Genomic DNA, 17,066 nt, shown 5'->3' with positions numbered 1-17,066 from the left:
AACATTTTACAATTATCATTGGTGTGACAAATGAATACATGTATATATGTCATACGATCTTTCTGCATGTGTTGACCCAAACTACTAATGAATAATGTTAACGATTTTAGTTCTAACTACTTGAGTTGGCAGGACCTTTCATGCATTGGTTTCTGTGAATTCTTTGTCTCTTCCAACGTTGTCTTGCAACATAGGATTATTCTTTTGTGTATATATTTTAGATCTTCGTTAGTACCCCCTTTTGGGTCAAGTTCTTGATCTATGTAAATCTTGTATGTATTTGCTCCTTCTTGTATGTAAATCTTGACATTTCCACCGGAGAGTGTTAAAAGTTTAAAAGCCAAAAAAATGATATAATTTGTCCAAAGACTTATCTTCAACCGATGATTAGGTTATAATTTTATAGAGTCCACTATTATTTGGCCAAAGAGGCATTAGGCTGGCCAAATTTAGTGTGGCTCTTAACCCATTTTTTGGGGTCTAGCTTCTCATTTGCAATAATTGATTTAAATTCAATGATTAAATTTGAAAACATTCGATGGTAGTTTAACTAAATTAATTAATAAATTTAAAGTACACTCTTAAAACTAATAAAGCATTGAGGGCCTATGTTTAGCCTATTCGGTTGGAGATGGTTTATGAATATGACCTGACAGTATTCATTTAAATAAATATATATATATATATATATAGATTTTTTTTTTTTTTTGCGGGGCTATACCTCTAGATAGAGCTATATTTAAACATTTCGGTTGACGATGACCTAAGTAGACCTAAATTAGTTGACCTCAAATGCATAGAAGTGAGCACAACCACATTAATAGATATGACTACGCTCACAATAATGTCACATCCCGACCCGGGCCGGACCACTTCCCGGGCCCGCTCCACCACCGTAGCACGATATTGTCCGATTTGGGCTTACCATTCCCTCACGGTTTTGTTTTTGGGAACTCACGAGCAACTCCCCAGTGGGTCACCCATCCTGGGAATGCTCTCGCGCGCTACTCGCTTAACTTCGAAGTTCCCATGGAACCCACAGCCAGTGAGCTCCCAAAAGGCCTCGTGCTAGGTAGGGATGAGAATATACATTTAAGGATCACTCCCCTGGGCGATGTGGGATGTCACAATCCACCCCCCCTTAGGGGCCCGACGTCCTCGTCGGCACACACGCGACCAGGGTAAGGCTCTGATACCAAATTGTCACATCCCGGCCCGGGAAGTGGAACTCCGAAGTCAGTGAGCTCCCAAAAGGCCTCGTGCTAGGTAGGGATGGGAATATACATTTAAGGATCACTCTCCTGGGCGATGTTGGATGTCACAATCCATTCCCCTTAGGGGCTCGACGTCCTCGTCGGCACACACGCGACCAGGGTTAGGCTCTGATACCAATTGTCACATCCCGGCCCGGGAAGTGATTCCCGCTAGACCGGGATGTGACAATAATGTCAATGAAGTTCTTCATATCTTTAGGTCTCGTCAAAATTAGAATTCTAAGAAAAAAAAGAATGCATTTTTGTGACAAAAACAAAGTGTTTTTGTGACAAAAACAAAGTTGTAATACACCCAAATCTGTTGACAACAAAGAAAATGATATCAGTCTTCAATTTCTAACTACGAATCCTCCAGCAGCCATAGAGTTTGAAACATACCCATCAAAATTATTCTAACATATGGAGGAGGAGGGCATTGCCATTTAATCAATATCTCTTTGATGCCTGCCTCAGATTGCTTAGCGAGATTAGTATTCTCTTTGAAATAATCTTTAGCCGTTGACAGGGCTCTAAGAACAGATCGGTATTGTATAGGTTTCTCATGCATTCCTATCGTTCCAGATTTGCCAGCAAATAGCCAGAGCTTTACTTAAACAGCTAATTTCATTTTTTTCCTTCGTGTGGCAAGGTACTCAACCAATCATTTACTTTGAGGTTGTCGGCAATAGTAGCTAAATGAATTTCATTTGAACAGGTCCATACCTGCTTAGCATGCTGGCAATGAAGAAAAAGATGGTCGTGATCTTCCTCTTGGTTATGACACATCGGGCACTGGTTATTTACATTGGGTAAAAACTTGCTAAGACGTTTACTAGTTTGTAATCTACCCTTGACCAGAGTCTAGGCAAATAACTTAATCTTAGGAGGCATAATTTGCTTCCAGATCCTATTAATAAGCATTTGCGTTGGAGATGTGTTAATTCCTCTAATTGGAGCCAAGTCGCGGACTTCACCGAGAAATTTCCATTGGGATTAGGGCCCCAAACAACAGTGTTTTAAATCAATTTGCAAATCAAATAATGTGTCATTAAGAGAAAATAAGCACGTTAAACCAAATTTTCTAACCAAACGGAATTCAGAGGCTTTAAGGAACTCGTTCAAATGGAGACTAGCCATATAGCTCACTAAGGCAGGGTTCTCAAGTTGGCCATCCCACAATAGAGAGTTTTTAGCACGCCATATTGAATGAAGAAGCACCAAAAAGTAATTGAGCTGACCTGGAGAAATAGAGGTTGCACACTGAGAAAACCAGTCGCAGAAAGAGGTGAGAACTCCATGTTGGGAATCAAAATTCATGTTGGCAGAGAGATAGACTGCATAGGCGAATGGACAAAAACTAAACACATGTAGCGCTGACTCTTAAGAGGAACTACAAAAAACGCAAGTGTTGTCCACCTCCACTCCTTTTGACATCACCTTAGAATGGGTATGGAGAATATTACAAGCTCTCCAAACACACATTTTAATCTTTCCTGGAACATTGGCTTTCCGGATAGAATTCCACATCAAAGCCGCAGGGATACTTTGATTCTAAGTGGACGGTTGATCCCGCATGTCATAAGCAACTTTGTAGGCACTTTTGACCGAGAAAGCGCCTTTAGCATCATAGTGTCACATTAATTGATCTGGGGGAAGCATGCCGCTTAGAGGAATAGAGTGTATCATGGCCGCCTCACCAGGAGAAAACAAAGAATTAATCAAGTCGACATTCCATGATGCTGAGTCAATGTTAATCAATGCCGACACCCATTCTAGATCACATCCAACAGAAGGGGGAGCGAAAGGACGGAATGCCTCTCAAACAAGCATGGTTTAACCACGCGTAGGTTCGTTCTGACCATGGTAAACATAAGCTTGTGTCTAATGTACACTAATTAGTAATTAGCACGACATTAAACAACATCCTGCCTACTAATTACACATGATTATGAACCAATATTCAAAGCTTAGAATAAGCCTCAAATGCACTTCTCCGCACAACGTAGGTGTTGGACGCTTTAATGTTGCTGCTAGAGGTGCTCGTCGAAGAGTAGGAGGGTGTGCCAGATTAGCAAGGCATAGGACATAGGAACGCGCTTTTAGAAAAAGAACGCGCTTGCGAAAAAAGGAAATGAACGCGCCGACGGGTTCGTGTTTCTAGGCTTTGTCGGTGTCACTGCCGGTGTCATCCCAGCGTCCCAGCGCCGATTTGGGTATTGGGTCCTTGTGTTCCGCACCGAAGTGGGTATTGGCTCTTTGCGTTCTGCTGTCGTAGCAGTAACTTATTGCTGAAATTGGGGTTTTAAGCTCTGCAATTTGAGGAGGTCTTCTGCACCTGCAGACTTGGGCTCTCCTTTAGAGAAGACTTCCATTGTTGCCCACATCTACACACTTTTCAACAGGTTAATTTCTAATTTTTTTAATATTCTTTTGGAATGCATTTTGTTTTAGGTTGATTGGTTTTCATGGACAAGTCACCCACTGTCCTATGCCCATGGGGCTTCCTTGACTTTGCCACTTCCTCCAAATTGAATATTGCCACTGGTTCATTATCCGGACAATCCCCAAAAGCAAGGACCTTTGCTTCCATTGTCACAAATGGTGCATAAACTTCAGTTAATTTAAGTCAATTTCCTATTCCTACTGTTCGAGGCGATGCGACTTATGTCAAGATTAGTGAGAACCTTTATCAAGAACAATTACCGTCATGCAGCACAAACCTCATTGGTAGACTTTTGTTAAAAAAAGGAACGATGCTAATGAAGACTGAGTCTCTCAAGAATGCCTTGGCTTCTTTATGGAAGCTTCAGAATTCTTGGAAACTAGTGCCTTTAGGCAAAGGATATTTTGATCTTCATTTTTCCACCGAAGAAGACATGAGAAGAGTGTGGGGTGGTGGAACCTGCACACTTCAATTTGGTCTTTTTAGGTTGTCCCAATGGCAACCGGACTTCAAGCCTCGTGTCGTCCTTCCCCAAACTCATGCACAGGTATGGATCAAAATATATGGGTTAAGTCAAGAGTATTGGCACCCTCGCATTCTTATGGAAATTGCTTGTGGGGTGGGTACCCCACTTCAGTTGGATCATGCTACACGTGAAAAGTTATATGGTTATTATGCTAGAATTCTGGTGGATGTGGATCTTTCTGCTGATTTGCCTTCATCTATTATGGTTGAGCGAGAACAACATGGTTTCTCTGTTGATATTATTTATGAGAATTTGCCTTCAACTTGTGGAAATTGTGGTGCAATTGGCCATTATACAAACAAATGTAGGCATTTAAAGGGCAATCATTCAGATGGGATGCAACTAGATATTGAGGTTCACCGTCGCAGACGCTTACCAACTCCTCAGGTTTATTGTCCAAAACCATCTACTAAGACTGTTTCTCCTTCAGGTGCTATACACAAGGAACGTTCTCCTTTAGTTGAAATTATTCATAATGAGCGTTCTCCTGGACTTAATAATGATATGGAGGTTCCACCTTGTAGCTCTCTTGAGCAACGACATGTTGAACAAGTTAACGATTTTGCAATTCAAATATTAATCAGTGTTGTGAATACCGAGTTAAGTGTGTTAGTTGACAAGGTTACTGATTCGTCGGCAGATCTTCATGGTCAGTTAGAGACAAATTCTAATAGACAGGTTCTAGAGTTACAACCAACCAATAATATTGATGATACCCCTTCTTGTAACTTGAATGACACTCTTTCAAGGGAGACCGATGATGAGCCTATTAAAGAAAATAATATTGCCCATATTTATTCTAATGTTGATGGAGATGTTCCACCTAGTTTTGGTCTGAGGAATGAGTTCAATGTTGTGGATTCAGGGAAGGTCTCCAATGACTTTACCCTAGTTCTTAGTAAATCTCAGCAGAAGAAACAGAAAAGAAAAAAAAAAACCAAAAAGTTGACGTATGTAGGCAAGAAGAACCCTATGTTACGAGGGTAGGAAGACAAGTTGTCTCTACCTCTAAATGAAGTTAGTTTATTGGAATATTCGCGGTATTAGGAATTCTGATACGCGTACAGAGCTTTCTAATGTTTGTCATTCCCATCATCCCGACTTGGTTTGCATATCTGAACCTATGGTTACTTTTGATTCTATTCGTTTTGCTTATTGGAATTCATTAGGTCTATCTTTGCTTGCTGTTAATAATAGGGGTGATTTAATGCCTAATATTTGGGTTTCGCATTCTACGAGTTATTGTTCTCCTACTATGATTTCTTCTTCAGGGCAACAAGTTACTTTTCAGGCTTCTTATGATGGTGTTCTTTGTCAGTTTACTATTGTCTTTGCGGTTACTACTTCGACTCTTCATCATGCTTTATGGTGCGATCTTTTAAATATTCGTTCTAATACTATAGTACCGTGGATGGCAATTGGTGACTTTAATGCTATTCTTGGAGCACATGAGCAAATGGGTGGTCACTTACCTGCTCGAACTTCGTGCGAGGACTTTCGCAGTACAACTAAGCTTTGTGACTTTACTCATATGGATTCTATTGGTGCTTTTTACACTTGGACTAATGGTTGGAGTGTTCGTGGTTACATGGAGAGGCGTGTTGACCGCTCTCTTTGTGACACATGCTGGTTACAATCTTGGTCTCATACTAGTTGTTCAGCTTTGCCCAGGGTTGTTTCGAATCATAATTGTCTAGTTTTCTCGGCTTCTACTATTTTTCTTGGAGGACCGTGCCCTTTTCGATTTTAGTCTATGTGGATATTACATTCAGGATTCTCTGATTTGGTTGCTAAGTGTTGGTAGTCAACTATTGCATATGGGTGTCCTATGTTTGTTATGTTGGAAAAGCTTAAAGCCCTTAAGCATTGCCTTCGTGATTGGAACTCTAATACTTTTGGTGATGTCCACAAAAATGTCACTATTGCTAAGGAAAAACTTCATAATATCCAAAATATTATTTGTTCTGATGGGAATTCTGAAGAGAGGTTTAATAAGGAAGTTGTGGCTAAGATAGCTGTCCTTGATGCTCTTCGTATGCAAGAAGCTTTTTGGCGTGATCGTGTCCGAGTTAAATGGCTTACTAAGGGTGATCGTCATATTGCTTTTTTCCATGCTTATGCTCGAGGTAGGCATTCTTCTTCTAGGATTGTTACTCTTTTGGATGGTGATAATGTACTTTCTTCTCATACTGCTATTGTTGATCATGTGGTAAACTTTTATCGATCTTTATATAATTCTCCATTTGTACCAATTGGAATTGAGGATGTTTGTGGTGTAATTACACCTATGGTTAAGGAAGAGGAAATTTTTTCTCTTTCTTGTTTACCTTCAGTTGAAGAAATTAAAAGTGCTGTTTTTTCTATGGATCCCTCCAGTGCTCTAGGACCTAATGGTTTTCCTGGTTCCTTTTATCAGTCTTGCTGGGATATTGTTGGTTTAGATGTTATTAATTTTGTACAAGTTTTTTTTAAGCGTGGTTGGCTTTATCCGAATGCTAATTGCAACTTTGTGGTGCTTATCCCTAAAGTTGATGGGGCTGCCACTATTGCTCAGTATCAGCCCATTGCTCTTACTAATTTTCTATTCAAAATTATTCCAAAGATTCTTGTTGATCGCCTCGGCCCAATTGCCACTCGCATTATTTCTCCTCACCAAACGACATTTTTAAAAGGTAGACGTATTTCTGATTGTATTGGGCTTGTTTCAGAAGGGTTCAATTTTATGGGCAAAAGGGCTTTTGGTGGTAATGTAGGCATAAAAGTCGACATTGCTAAAGCTTTTGATACTTTGAATTGGAAGTTTCTTCTCCATGTGCTTTCTAGCTTTGGTTTTTCACACATCTTTGTGGACTGGGTACATGTTTTATTACAATCAGCTCGCCTTTCAATTTTGGTATATGGCACACTGCATGGGTTTTTCTCTTACTCCTAGGGGGTATATCAGGGTGATCATCTTTCTCCTCTTCTTTTTTGTTTAGCGGAGAAAGCTCTAAGCAGAGGTTTATCTTCGCTTTTCTTTACTAGACGGATTACTACTATTTCAGCCCCATGAGGTTGTTGCCCTCCTACTTATGTGTTATATGCTGATGATCTTTTCATTTTTTTGTCGTGGGAATGTTCGATCTCTTCAATCTCTTCGAAATTTCTTGGATAAGTATAGGCGTGCATCAGGGCAACTTGTTAATGCAACTAAGAGTACTTTTTATCTCGGCTCCTCCTCTGTTCATCGTAGAGTTCATGTATCTAGACACCTTGGCTTTCGTTTGGGTGTTGTTCCTTTCACTTATCTTGGGGTACCCATTTTTCGTGGTAAGCCAAGGAGAATTCACTTTCAAGCTTTGGTTGACAAGGCTAGCCCACCTCTCAGGTTGGAAAAGTAAACTTCTCTCAAAGGTTGGACGACTTCAATTAGTGCAGTCTGTTTATCAAAGCTTATTCCTTCATAGTTTCTCAGTTTATCAATTGCCATCTTGCCTTTTAAAACATCTTTCTGCTTGTGCAAGGAATTTTATTTGGTCAGGGGATTTAGCTTCCCGGAAGTTGGTAACTGTTGATTGGAGCATGGTGTGTGGACCTAAAAATGAAGGTGGGCTTGGTTTCGTGATTTAGCTTCCTTGAACTTGACGGCTTTGCTTAGTTTCGGATAGGATGCTTTACAATCCTCTTCTTTGTGGGGTTCTTTTGCTCGTCAGCGTTTTCCTCTTTCGCCATCCAAAAAACAAAATATCTATTTACGGTCTTCTATGTGGCATGGTCTAAAGCGTGCTCTGCCCATTCTGAATAATAATAGTCGTTGGATTATTGGTGATGGGAAGTCCGTTTCCTTTTGGTTTGACAAATGGTTGGATGAATATATTATTAGCCCTTGTTTATCTTTGGTCATTTCACCTAAGGTTCTTCCTGGGGTTTCAGATGTTATTGAAGCACAAAATTGATCTTTCCCATATTTTTTTATAAATTTATTCCCTTCTGTGGTGCAACAAATTTTACGTCAACCTTTGCCTTTAAATGTCGAGGATGATAAATTGATTTGGGAGCCCTCACGTATCGGGAAGTTTTCCTTTTCTTCTGGTTATCAACTTATTCAACGGAAACGTAATGATTGTGCTTAGGCTAAGGTTATTTGGTGTCATTTTATTCCGCCATGACTATTTATTTTGGTTTGGAGGCTTTTTCATGATAAACTTCATACCGAAGGTACGCTTCAACGATGTGGTATTTCCTTGGCATCCATTTGTTGTTTATGTCGTAATTCTGAAGAATCTACTGCTCATCTTTTCTTCGGTTGTCAGATATCTAGGCAGCTTTGGAGGTGGTTAGCTTGCCATTTTGGTACCTATTTGCCTCCTTCAAATTCTTTGGATGTTTTCTGGGATATCTATGTGTGTAAGCCCTTTTCCCAGCAGTTGCACAAGCTTTAGATTTTTGCGGGTCTTTCTACTATTGCGACTATTTGGAAGGCTCGAAATAAGTTTATTTTTTATGGCTGACCACTTAGTTTCCATCGTTTCTGCATGTCTATCAATTTTGCGATTATTCATGGTGGAAAGTTTATTCCTGGTTACTCTCAGGGTTTTGACACTCGAATCATCTCTTCAATAGGGATCCGACCTATCTATTGCAAGGCGCCTACTATTCTTCCTGTCGTTTGGTCTCCTCATTGGTTTCCTTGTATTAAACTTAATACATATGGTTTATCTAAAGGAAATCCGGTCCTGTTGCTTGTGGAGGAGTTTTCAGGAACTGTCGTGGTCATTTTCAGGAACTGTCATGGTGGAAAGTGACAACTTTAGTGTTATTTCTGCTCTTCAATCGTCTAATTTTGATCCTCCATAGGCTTTTCATACGTAATGGTTTATTTGTTTGGACCATATCCAGAAAATGACTTTCTACTCATCTTATATATATCGGGAGGGAAATTTTGTATCTAACGATCGAACGACCACATGAGTACTCAAAGGCTTCACTTTATCCTCATTAAAGCGGTGTAACATCTTTTGGGTGTAGTTCGATTGATGTACTAAGATTCCATCTGAATGGTGCTCTATCTCGAGATCGAGTCTTTCCTAGATCTTTCATCTCAAATTCCGAATTCAGGTGTGTGGTAGTTCTCTCGAGCTCTTCAGGAGTTCCGATGAGATTTATGTCATTGACATAAACTGCAACTATCGCAAATCTGGAATGTGACTTCATAATGAACACACATAGTTCGTTGTTTACATATCTCTGACTAGTCAAATACTCACTCAGACGGTTATACCACATTATTCTGGATTGCTTCAAATCGTAGAGTGAATGCCTCAGCCGAATCGAGAGCGTGTTCTGGGGTTTGGAAATATTTGATCCAGTTAATGTAAGTCCTTCAAGAGCTTTCATATAAATTTCCGTATTAAGATCCCCATAGAGATATGCAGTTACTACATCCATCAGTTGCATACTTAGTTTTTCGGAAACTACCAAACTGATAAGGTAGTGAAAAGTAATCACATCCATAACGAGTGAATAAGTTTCGTCATAGTCAATCCTAAGGCATTGTGAGAAGCCTTGCGCAACAAGAAGAGCTTTGTAACTCACAATTTTGTTCTTCTCATTACGCTTCCGAATGAAAACCCATTTGTAGCCAATGGGTTTCACATGTGGAGGAGTAGGAGTTACAGGTCCAAACACCTTAAGTTTCGCAAGCGAATCGAGTTCGACTTGGATTGCTTGTTTCTAGTTTGTCCAATCAGTTCTATGTCGACATTCATCAACAGAATGGGGTTCAATGTCATCGCTCAACATGATCTCAATAGCTACTACATACGCTAATGCATCGTCGATGATCATCTCATTTCTACACCAAACATCATCCAAGCTAGCATAATGGACCGAAATCTCACGATTCTCGGGAGATAGATTCGTCTCTTCAAGGACGCTTCCGTAATCTAGAATTTCCTTATGAGTTGGATAAAATGAGCAGGGGACAGTCGAATTCACGGTAGGCTCTTCGGGGGCCTGTGTCGTGAGTTTCCTATTCTGAGGGTGTGAATCCTTTGAAAAGAGGTCTGCCGCGCTTTTGTGTAGGGGCAGATGATTGGCTAGCCGCTAATGTACGTGGATCAGCCAAAATGGCGTCTCGGGCTTCTAGGAGATCGTCCGTTGTACATTTGGTACATCCATCTTTGAAGGCATATTCGTAGCTGGAATACGTGATCTTGTCACTCGTTCTAGACCGGTGAAAACATCTAGCATGGTCTGAAGATCTAATATGCCCTGCACTTCAGTTTTAGATTGAGCAGTGCAGGGATCTAAATAAGACAAAGTGGGAGTCGTTCACGATAAATCGCATCGTTCTTTAGGAACGTTGATGTTTTTACCTCCCCTAATGATAGGAAGATTGTCTCATAGAAGTGAAACTTTATGAAATGCGCGGTAAATAGATCGCCTGTCAAAGGTTCTAAGTAACGAATGATTAAAAGAGAATTATATCCGACATAGATTTTCATCCTTCGATGAGGCCCCATTTTTGTAAGTAAGGGCAACAAAATTGGCACATAGACTGCACAACCAAAAACGTGCAGATGCGATATGTTGGGTTTGTATCTGGTAACCAACTGAAGGGTGTTATATGGTTGGGTCGCAACAGGCCTTAGACAGACCAACATGGCTGTGTGTAGTATTCCATGACCCCAAGCAGCGATTCGGAGCCTGGTACGTTTGACCAACAATTGAGCAATTATTTGTAAGCGCTTAATGAATGCCTCTGCCAGGCCGTTATGAGTGTGAACATGAGGTACTGGATGTTCAACTTCAACCACAACCAACATGCAATAGTCATCAAAAGTTTTAGATGTGAATTCTCTTGCATTATTTAATCGGATAATCAGGATGGTGCGCCCTGAGCTTGATAACCTGAGGCCAATAGTTTGGAGAATGCATCGTTCCTTATGGACAATAAGCACATGTGTGACCAATGTGTGGAAGCGTCAACCAAAATCATAAAATATCTAAATGGTCCGCAAGGAGGGGTGAATCGATCCACAAATGTTCCCCCCTGAAAAATAGGAGGATTCAAATGAATCTTATCATAATAAGGCTTAATAATAAGCTTTCTCATGTAGCAGGTTTGACATGCGATTCCTTGAATTGAACCTGAATTTTGGGTTAGTGGATGCCTATGTGATGATTTGAGGGTATGGCACATCGCTGTTCATCCAGGGTGTCCCAAAGGATCATGCCAAAGTGTAATTTCGTGCACGGTCCTAGTGGTAGGGCCGGCCAAATAGTGGCTTTCTATAGGGCGTATGGTCGTAGTATACAAACCACTCGGGATACGCTCCATCTTCTCTAAAATACGCTTCTTGCTATATTCGTAGGAAGTGATGCACATAAATTCAACTTCATTTTCTACATAGGTTTTAGCTTGGCAATTATTATCTCTAATGTCCTTGAAACTCAATAATGTTCTTTTGGAATGTGGAGAATAGAGTGCCTTGTCAATGGTCAAAATACCATTGACAACATTATACGTGCCTTATCGTATCCTTCGATCAGGTTAGATGGGCCTGAAAGGGTTGTCAGAGGTGCATTCTTAGGAATGAAGTTAGTGAAATAGATGCGTTCACACAAAACTGGGCAGGGGGGGTTCGCCACTATGTGGAATTTGGCACTATTATTCTAAAATTTAACTAGAAATAGTTCATGTCTAAGATGCTAATCTTCCATAGGGGTGGTATCCTCCTAAAAGTTAGAAATCTCCATCTTGGTATTTTTCGGTTCATCCACTTACACAAAGTTTGATTCAAACTTCTTACAACGAGAATGATATTCAGCTACAACCTTTTGAATAACACTTGTCTGTATCCATGGTTTTAGGTGCTTTGCCTTTATTCTTGAAGTTTGAGGCCTTAGGAGCGAGGTTAGGGTACTTCTAGGCTCGGTTTCCTCCCTTAGGTAAGCCTTGGCTCTATTAACCTTGATGGGGTGGCTTTTGGCCACCCCTACCATGCTTATGTTGGCGTTATGGGCGTTAGTTTGTGCTCTAATTTGCTTCAGGCACAACAGTTGCCCTAGTAGGTCGAGGTTAATGATTTTTCATCAACAGCTGATTCTACTTTTCAGCGAGAAGCAAAACAGAGATCAAATCTGGAAACTTAGTTAACTTCTGAGCTATATATTGTTGCTGCATGACAATATTAGTAGCAAAAAAGGTCAAATAGGTCTTCTCCAGGAGATCCTTTTCGATCAAGGTATCGTTACAAAACTTGAGAAGTGATTAGATTCGACAAACTTCAAAATTATATTCATTCACAGACTTAAAGTCTTGGAAGCGCAAATGTTGCCAGTCATGTCTTGCCTCAGGCAAGAAGATGTCCTTTTGGTGATCAAAACGATCAACCAAAGCAACCCATAGTGCTTGTGGATCCTCCTCAGCAAGGTACTCGGTTTATAATGCATTATAAATGTGTCTTCGAATGAAGATCATGGTAGTGACTTTCTCAACTTCGCTAACCAGGTTGTCCGTCTCATCTTCAATTGCGGGACACAAATTCTTTGCAGTGAGGTGGAGCTTCACATCTTGGACCCACATAAGGGTAGTTTCTTTGAGAGACTTCCAATACAGTGAAGTCGTGGTGCAAAAAATCACGGCAGAGGCCGTGGGTTCAACGGCAACCCATTAATTTGAACTGATAGTGAAAAACTCTCAATGTTGTAAAACCCTAAAATTTTTTGATTTTAATTTCAAAGAATAAAAAATATTGAATTTCAAGTAAGGACTCATCAGTGACGACTTCAGGTCGTCGAGGAAGTAAGCGAATGTGGTTGGGCATGGTTGCAGGCCATGCTACTCGACGGTTCAAGGGAGGCGACACTATCTGGGCATCAAGTTTAGGGTTTAGGCCTACAACCGTGACTCCAGGTTTGGGTTCTCAGCTCAGGGGAAAAAAAAGGAGCCCATCAACATAGATGGGTTTTCAACGAAACCCTAAAAAATTCTTTATAATTTTTTTCAATTCCAGATTAACTCAATGCATATTCATATAAATAATTTAATGCATGGACATATATTTGATGCAATTAATCGCAATATCAAATTCACATAATTCAATAATTATAAATAGAATGCATACACAATTTATGTAGAATCTAAAATTTGAAAAAACGTAAAGTTGGGTCATGCATTGTGGTGAATGTTCATGCTATCAAGGCTGCAAAAATATCGAGATAAAAACCGTTGTTTTGAAAGAACATCATTGCTGATGATATTGGTGAACTGGTATGATGCAAAAAACTTCCACGTTAGATTCATAAGCGTACTGGTAGGAGCGTGTTGATAATGTGTTGTGGCCTATATTTAACTGACAAGGAAAGGGGGGCCGGCGGCACAAAGAAAATATAGAGAGAGAGATGTGTTTGTAGGGTTGTGTAGAGGATGTGTTATTTCCCCTACGCATGCCTTTATTTATAGTAATAGGGAAGAGAAGAAATCCTTCTCCTCCAAGGAATACAAGTCTTAATAGGGAAGAATAACTAGAAACAAATCTAATCTAAGATATATACAATCACACTTAAATAAGATGTTTATAACATACATATACATACATACATACATATATATATATATATATATATCTCTCTCTCTCTCTCTGTGTATGTATCATCTATTATTTGGATAATAGATGATATATATTCATTTATCAGGACATATATCAATTACAAAGGGAGCATTGAGACTGTTCATCTATTTCATGATCTCAGTACTAGATGAATCGTTTATATGGATCCTCTGTCTCTTTTAGCATTGTCTTGCAACATCTTTAATTATTCTTTTGCATTTTCAGATGTTTGTTTGCAAGTTGTTCATGTGTTCATGTTCTTCATCTATATATTATGAATCATATATTTTCTCCTATCATTAATGAAATATGGTGTTCCCCTTAAAATAGATAGAATGATATTCAACTTCGGGTGCATACAAAAAAGCAATCCGATTAAATAAATGTGATTAAACATAAGCCTATGCCCCTGACAGAAAACAAACATTATGAATCCTGATGAAATATGGTGCTCCCGTTAAAATAGATAGAATGAAATTCAATTTCGGGTGCATACAAAAAAGCAGTCTGATTAGATAAACGTGATTACACATAAGCCTAGCCCCTGATAGAATACAAACATTAGTTGGGCAAAAAGGCGCAACATTTTAGGTTTTTTGAAGAGGATTTTTACCCGACGAATAGAGTTCAAAAGGCAAAGCTTTAGGTATCGGGTATACTTTTCGTGCCAAATATATACGGAGAAAGGTGAGAGACATGATTGGCATATTTAATTCCTTCGCTAATTTTCATAGTCTGCAAAATTAATTTCAACAATCCAACTATCAAACTTGTTTGTATATACTCCAAGATCGCAACACCAAAAATCACCAAAAACAAACTTTCAGAGATTAGGTAACGGGACAAAATCCTTCAACGGTTACAAACAAAAAAAATCATGATTTAATGGTTCTTTTAGCTCTGATTTTGATGATCTTTTACAACTACACTCCTCGACCCTAGAAGAATACAATGAACGAACCCGATCATCAATTTAAAATACTTACAATAGTGGATACCACAAAAATTTATGCTCTACTTAGTGGAAGTAAATAGAACAAACTCTAATTGTTTGTTGAATCTATTGTTGATAGGATAAACACTCTACAAAACTAGTTTTAACAATCCAAATGTCAAACTTGTTTGTATATACTCCGATATCGCATAACCAAAAATTCAAAAAGCAAACATTCAAAGAGATTAGGTAATGAGACAAAATCTTCCGACAGTTACAAAACAAAAATCATGACTTAATGGTTATTTTAGCTTTGGTTTTGATATTTTTTTTTACAAATGCACTCCTTGACCTTAGAAAAATACAATAAACGAACCCGATCATCAATTTAAACTATAGTGGACACCACAAAAGCTTCCATTCTACTTAATGAAAATATAGAATAAACTCTTAATTGTTTGTTGAATCTATTGTTCTGATTGGATGAACATTCTATAAAACTAATTTCAATGATCCTCCTGTCAAAATTATTTGTATATACTTCAAGATTGGATAAACCAAAAAACCCCAAAAATAAACCTTTAAGGATTAGGTAACGGGATGGAATCCTTCGACGGTTACAAATGAAAAATCACGATTTAACGGTTATTTTAGCAATACTTTTGATAATTTTTTACCCTAGAAGAAGACAATGAACGAACCCGATCATCAATTTAAAATATTTACACTAGTGGACATCACAAAATCTTCCATTCTATTCAACGGAAGTATAAAATAAATTCTAAGTGTTTGTTGAATCAATTGTTTTGACGGGATACACATTCTACGAAACTAGTTTCAACGATTCAACCTTCAAACTTTTATATATATATATATATATATATATATATATATTCTGAGACTGTATACGCCAAAAATCACCAAAATAAACTTTCAAGGATTAGGTAACATGCTTTTTTTTATTTTTTTATTTTATCTGTAGGCTTCTATGTTGCTGAATAAGGACGAGTACGTAGCCAACCTTTCCCAGCAGAAACTGGACATGGTAATGGAGGAGATGACATCTAATCTAGAGGTGTCCTTACAGTTGCTGATGGACGTGGTTGGCGGACAGAAAGGCAAAGAATTCGGCATCCTAGGAGTGGGTTAGGTTTAGGACCTTGGGGAAACTTATTATTAATCTAGCTCTCATCCTCCAAGCAAGACGTCTTCCAAACTGCAAATAGTTGGAGACGGAGCTAGTGAGCCATCAAGAAGAAGCTCCACACAAGCAAGAAACCGTGCGTTGACGAGTGGAGGGCCTTTGGTACATTGTTAGGATAGTGCAAGCAATGTCAGCTTCTAGCATTCGCATTTCCAATCCTCCAAGCGACCTTTAGGAGCCATTCCACTAGCCACCTCAGCAGTAACTCCAGTAGTTGTACTTAGTTTTTTTGTTACATACAATTGTACGAATATTTTTTTTATGTAATTAAATTAATTTCTTTAATGTTGTGATTTATTTTAGCCTTTTAGACTAATATAATTAGAATTAATACATTATTTAAATCAAATATTTTTTTTAATTTTGAATTAAAAAAAAGATATTGAAAAGCTTTGCCCAACGAATATATTCGTCGAGTAGACTTTTATTGTATTTTTTTCCTTTTAAATAATTGCTTGACTAATATGCGTTGAGCTAAATTTTTATTATTACTTTGTTTCCAGAAACTCAACAAAATTTTTGTCGTCAAACAAGCTATATTTGTCGGGTCAGGTCGGTCAATGCTCTTTTGCCCGATGACTTTATTTAGTTTGGTCAACAGTGTTCGCCAGACGAATGCTGATATTTTGTCAGGTAGACATTTGAGCAACGGGTTTTGCATGACAAACTTTGACCCACAAAATTTTCACGAGCAAAATTATAGGTGACGAAACACTATATGGCCCGACAAATCCTGGTGTTTTTTGTAGTGCAATGAATTTCTTCATATCTATAGGTCACGCCAAATTTGAAAATCTAAAGGAGAAAACAAATGCGTTTATGTGACAAATACCTCATAACACCCCAAGTCTATAACAAAGACAATGATACCAATATAATTAAATCTGGCTTCATTTCATCTTATGTGACAAATTTCTTGATCTTGAGGAAAATTTGCACGACCAACAATTAACCTAAACTCCCACACATATACCACAAGAATATTGAGTGTAATTAACACTTTTGGAAAGGTGTTAATTATGCATAGTCTTCTACCTGCACGCACATGATGAATTATTTATTGTTGATGTATGTGAATCCAATTGTGCATTCACTACAACAATAAAGATG

General features: G+C 38.7%; 1 protein-coding gene across 1 annotated transcript; it reads left to right on the top strand.

The window, feature by feature from the left end:
• Nucleotides 1-4,006: 4,006 nt before the first annotated feature.
• On the top strand, nt 4,007-15,902 carry LOC137717069 (uncharacterized). Its single transcript, XM_068456383.1, has 5 exons — nt 4,007-5,120; nt 5,392-5,535; nt 5,626-5,894; nt 6,027-7,076; nt 15,735-15,902. The coding sequence occupies exons 1-5, from the start codon at nt 4,007-4,009 to the stop codon at nt 15,900-15,902; spliced, it is 2,745 nt and encodes a 914-aa protein (XP_068312484.1).
• Nucleotides 15,903-17,066: the final 1,164 nt, after the last annotated feature.

This window comes from Pyrus communis, chromosome 15 (genome assembly GCF_963583255.1).
Source record: "Pyrus communis chromosome 15, drPyrComm1.1, whole genome shotgun sequence".
Classification (NCBI taxonomy): Eukaryota; Viridiplantae; Streptophyta; class Magnoliopsida; order Rosales; family Rosaceae; genus Pyrus; species Pyrus communis.
The sequence above is the reverse complement of the archived record's forward strand: the minus strand, read 5'-3'. Positions and strand labels throughout refer to the sequence as shown.